Genomic DNA, 5,173 nt, shown 5'->3' with positions numbered 1-5,173 from the left:
AGCAAGTGCACTTTTGCATGGCTGAGCTGCGGGAGGAGGCGAGCCTTCGCCCAGCCTCCCGCCCGTGGGCTGCGGGGCGCTCGGGTACCGGCCCCTCCCGGCCAGCCCGTCCTGCCCCGGGTCAGGCTCAGGGCGGCGGGGCCGTGGGGCAGGCGGGTACAGGCAGTGTGAAGCATCAGAGAGGGGCAAACAGCGGGGCTCTGGGCTGGGGCTGGGGCAGTGATGCCCGGGGAAAGCTCTTGCCCCAGAAATCGCATGTGCGGGCAAATGGGCAGGGGTCGGAGACAGCAGGTTTGCTCCAGACAGGATGGCTGCAGCGATGGACTCTCATACTAATCACCCCCCCCCCACACACACACAAGCACACACACAAGCACACGTCCTTACTGCCGCTTAGCAGACTGAATGTGGTATCAGCCTGGGCCGGGGAAGGGGGTGGGGACAGGGAGCGTGGGGGTGTGGGGGTGTTGCGGGGAGGGGGGTACCTGGCCCGCTGAGAAGCCCAGATCTGACGCGGGAGGGGGCGCGGGGATCCGCGACAGCCTCCCCGCGGCAGTCCTTCCCTTCCTCAGCCTCCCCTCCGCCCGCTGGGAGTCTCTCTGGTAAGGGGAAAGGGGGCGGGGAGCAGAGGTGTCCCCTTCTGACGGCGGCGGCCGAGGAGGCAGACAGACGGACAGACTTCTAGACCAACAGTGCGGCCCCAGGGTTCCTCCCCAGCCTCGCCGGCACCGTTCGTGGCGACCCGGGGCTGGGCACCGGGAAGCCCCGATGTGGTCCGGAGGCGGTGGGAAGGCGCGGGGCTGGGAGGCCTCGGCGGGAGGGAGGAGCAGCCCCAGCAGGCTCAGGTGAACCCCCTCCCCGGCCCCATCCCTTCGGCTCCCTCTTCCTAAAAGACCGGTCCTAGCCCGGGGATCCCCCGACTGAATGGCACAGAGGTTCCACTTTGTAACTCCTCAAGTTGGCTGCAAAGCAGCGCGCACCTTCTTCCCTCCACCCCATCCCTCCCCGGCTACTCTTCACCCCACCTCCGGCCCTCCCTGCTATCGGTTCCCTCCTCCTTCCCCTCCCCTGCCTCCTCCTCCCCGCGCGCCAACGGCACCCCACAAAAATGGGGGTGGGGGGTGTCCAGGAAAGGGGGAAAGCAATGCTTTTGGGTCTCTCTCTCTCTCTCTCTCTTTCTCTCTCTCTCTCTCTCCTCCCTCTCTGAGACCTAAAAATCCTGACAAGTGAAACTTAAAGGTGTTTACCTTGTCATCAGCATGTAAGCTAATTATCTCGGGCAAGATGTAGGCTTCTATTGTCTTGTTGCTTTAGCGCTTATGCCCCGCCTCTGGTGGCTGCCTAAAACCTGGCGCCGGGCTAAAACAAACGCGAGCCCCCGAGCCTCCACTCAAGCCAATTAAGGCGGACTCGGTCCACTCCGTTACGTGTACATCCAACAAGATCGGCGTTAAGGTAACACCAGAATATTTGGCAAAGGGAGAGGAAAAAAAAAAAGTAGCGAGGCTTCGCCTTCCCCCTCTCCTTTTTTTTTTTTTTTCCTCCTCTTCCTTCCTCCTCCAGCCGCCGCCGAATCATGTCGATGAGTCCAAAGCACACGACTCCGTTCTCAGTGTCTGACATCTTGAGTCCCCTGGAGGAAAGCTACAAGAAAGTGGGCATGGAGGGCGGCGGCCTCGGGGCTCCGCTGGCGGCGTACAGGCAAGGCCAGGCGGCGCCGCCGGCCGCGGCCATGCAGCAGCACGCCGTGGGGCACCACGGCGCAGTCACCGCCGCCTACCACATGACGGCGGCGGGGGTGCCCCAGCTCTCGCACTCCGCCGTGGGGGGCTACTGCAACGGCAACCTGGGCAACATGAGCGAGCTACCACCCTACCAGGACACCATGAGAAACAGCGCTTCGGGCCCCGGATGGTACGGCGCCAACCCAGACCCGCGCTTCCCCGCCAGTAAGTCACGCCGCCCCCACTGCGGGGCCGCGGGTTCGGCACCCGAGGCTCGGTCCGTACCGCCGGGGCTGCGCGCTAGGCATCGGGGTGGGCACCCGGGCCAGCGGCGCCTGGGGAGTTGGGTGCGGGCGTTGGGGATGCTGCCTCCGGCTGGGTTAGGGCATCCCGGAAGAAGCACTTGGTAGCGCGGGGTCTTGAGGTCAGGGGCCGACGGGACCTGGCATCTCCAGGCGCGGCCGACGGTGAATGAACTCTGCTCCACACGGCCGAAGACCTCGGACAACCGAGGGAGGCCACCGCACCCCCCCCCACCCCCAACTAGCGCGGGGAACGGCCAGGCCTGGTCCCAGGTTAGAACGCAGTCAGGCGACGGTGGGCCTGGACTGGAGTCCGGGACAGAGGGGAGGGCGCCCGGCTCCGGAGGGGGCCGAGTCCTGGTGCCAAACAGGTGCACTCAGTGGGGCCAGCAGGAGAGAAACCAAGGCACTGTATAGCCTTGGAGGCTGGAGTTTTCAGACGTGAACACCTTCCTCCCCGAACCTCCCAAAGTTAGGGTCTACCGTCGGAACCCCAACTCCCGACCCGAGCTCAGTTCTCCGCCTGTGGCCGGCTAACTCCAATGCCTCTGGGCCCCGCCTTGGGCCGGAAAAGACCAGGAGTGGCCTTTCTCCCACTGCGATTTCGGGGGTCCAAAGAGGGTGTTGAAACTTTGGGGGGTGGGGTGGGCAGGGTTGAAGCGAAGAGCCCTCCAGTACATTCCTCGGCAGCTGGGCCGGGACGGGCGCTAGCAATCCCCAGTAGCAGGGCCTCGGGATGCAGGGTGCCGTCGGGGGAGGGCCGGGCGGGCCTAGGGCTCCAAGGCTGGGCTGGCCTGGCCCGGCTCCGGCCCGACGCTGTGCGTTTGTCGCTTACAGTCTCCCGATTCATGGGCCCGGCGAGCGGCATGAACATGAGCGGCATGGGCGGCCTGGGCTCGCTGGGGGACGTGAGCAAGAACATGACCCCGCTGCCCAGCGCGCCGCGCCGGAAGCGCCGGGTGCTCTTCTCCCAGGCACAGGTGTATGAGCTGGAGCGACGCTTCAAGCAACAGAAGTACCTGTCGGCACCGGAACGCGAGCACCTGGCCAGCATGATCCACCTGACCCCCACGCAGGTCAAGATCTGGTTCCAGAATCACCGCTACAAAATGAAACGCCAAGCCAAGGACAAGGCGGCCCAGCAGCAACTGCAACAGGACAGCGGCGGCGGCGGCGGCGGGGGAGGCGGGGGCGCCGGCTGCCCGCAGCAGCAACAGGCTCAGCAGCAATCGCCACGCCGCGTGGCGGTGCCGGTCCTGGTGAAAGACGGCAAACCGTGCCAGGCGGGCGCCTCCGCTCCTGGGGCGGCCACCCTACAAGGCCACGCGCAGCAGCAGGCGCAGCAGCAGGCGCAGGCTGCTCAGGCGGCGGCCGCGGCGATCTCGGTGGGCAGCGGTGGCGCCGGCTTGGGCGCGCACCCGGGTCACCAGCCTGGCAGCGCAGGCCAATCTCCGGACCTGGCGCACCACGCCGCCAGCCCCGCGGCGCTGCAGGGCCAGGTCTCCAGCCTGTCCCACCTGAACTCCTCGGGCTCGGACTATGGCACCATGTCCTGCTCCACCTTGCTATATGGTCGGACCTGGTGAGAAGACATGGTGTAGCCCCTAGCCCAGCGCATTGCTCACCGGCTTCCTTCCATCCGCCACAGACCACCATCCACCCGCTGCTCCACGCGCTTCGAGTCCCCCTCCTTATCCATAAGAACCTATCCTCGATTAAATCAAGGAAAAAAAAAATACACACAAAGGCCAAACTGCTGGAAATCTTTTCTTTTTTTTTTTTCTCCCTATCTAAAATTTGTGGATTTTTTTTTTTTTTTTAGAAAAGAGTAAAAGGAAATAAAAACAGCCAAACAAATTCAATTCCTTTTGGAGTCTTTAAACAGTGAAGGACATAGAAAGAACAGCTTTAGGGGTGTCTTTCGGCGGTGATTCTAATGGGTTTGCACGCTGGGGTGTGTGTGCAGTTTGGGAAGGGCTTTATGCTATCTTGGCTTTGGACTTTAACCATCTCAAACTTCACTCTGGTCCACTCTGCCAGCAGCAGAGTGGACTCACTTGTAAATACCACGATTTTTTTTTTTTAAGAAAAGAGGATGGGAGCCAGGGAGAGGAAAGATTCTTCGACATAACCCACGAGTCCCTGTCACAAAGGACATGCCCCCTTCTAGGCTCCCTCTGGCCATAAGGGTAGCCTGGAATGTCCCCTCAGAAAAATTGTTTTATGTTTGATGTGAACTTGTAGCTGTAAAGCGCTGTCAAAAGTTGAACTAAACGCCTAGTTTTTAGCAATTTGTACATTTTATTGTAAAAAGAAACCCACACCCTGTCCCCTGCCCCTCACATTTTTTTTTAAAAAATGGGCATTGACAAATCTGTGTATATTATTTGGCAGTTTGGTATTTGCAGCATCAGTCTTTTTTTTTCTGTTGTAACTTATGTAGATATTTGGCTTAAATATAGTTCTTAAGAAGCTTCTAATAAATTATACAAATTAAAAAGATTCTTTTTCTGATTAAAAAAAACCTTTCTTTTGGTTTGGTTTTTGATTTGGCTTTAAATGGCTGCCCCACTCCACCTGGGAGGGTTCCTCATTGCCTGGTGGGGTTGGAATTGTTTGGGGTTTAGTTGGTAGGCTCAGGAGGCCAGGCTCAGAGGAAGCAGAAATTGTATTCTGCCGGTAGTTCAGTGGAACCAAATTATGAACAGTTCTGGAAATCGGCAACCGAAAAGAGAAAAGACTAAACAACTTCTGTGAGGAGAGAGAAGGAAAGAGGAAGGAAAAACACCTTTTCATAGAATCCATTTTTTAGAGCCAGGCTTCTGTGTTTAGAGATCTCAAAAACTGGTCTTCTAGGGCTGAGCCAAGTTTTAAAACAGTGAACTAGGACATCTCATTTAAAATAACCAAGTAAGTTGCTGTATTTCAGTGAAGATCATTTCTATAAATTTGAACAGCAAACTTATATTTCTAGTTTCTAGCCAAGAGTACTCCCAATTAGAATGGAGCAAGGGGGAAGGGTTGTCTTCAAAAGCAAAGTTGTTCTGGGTTTTAGTTTTGCTCTAAACTAGCCATTCCTGCTCTAAGATCAGCAGCCCTCACCTCTACCCCAGATGTGGCTTCTCAGTCCTCCGTCAGTGTGGGACT

General features: G+C 58.6%; 1 protein-coding gene across 1 annotated transcript; it reads left to right on the top strand.

Annotated features, from left to right (window-relative positions):
- Positions 1-768: 768 nt before the first annotated feature.
- Positions 769-3,612, top strand: Nkx2-1 (NK2 homeobox 1). Its single transcript, XM_042677982.1, has 3 exons — positions 769-845; positions 1,564-1,949; positions 2,864-3,612. The coding sequence occupies exons 1-3, from the start codon at positions 769-771 to the stop codon at positions 3,610-3,612; spliced, it is 1,212 nt and encodes a 403-aa protein (XP_042533916.1).
- The last annotated feature ends 1,561 nt before the right edge of the window (positions 3,613-5,173 follow it).

This window comes from Dipodomys spectabilis, unplaced genomic scaffold (assembly GCF_019054845.1).
Source record: "Dipodomys spectabilis isolate Male_0828 unplaced genomic scaffold, ASM1905484v1 ptg000042l, whole genome shotgun sequence".
Taxonomy (NCBI): Eukaryota; Metazoa; Chordata; class Mammalia; order Rodentia; family Heteromyidae; genus Dipodomys; species Dipodomys spectabilis.
Note: the sequence above shows the minus strand (reverse complement) of the source record. Positions and strands in the feature narration are given on the sequence as shown.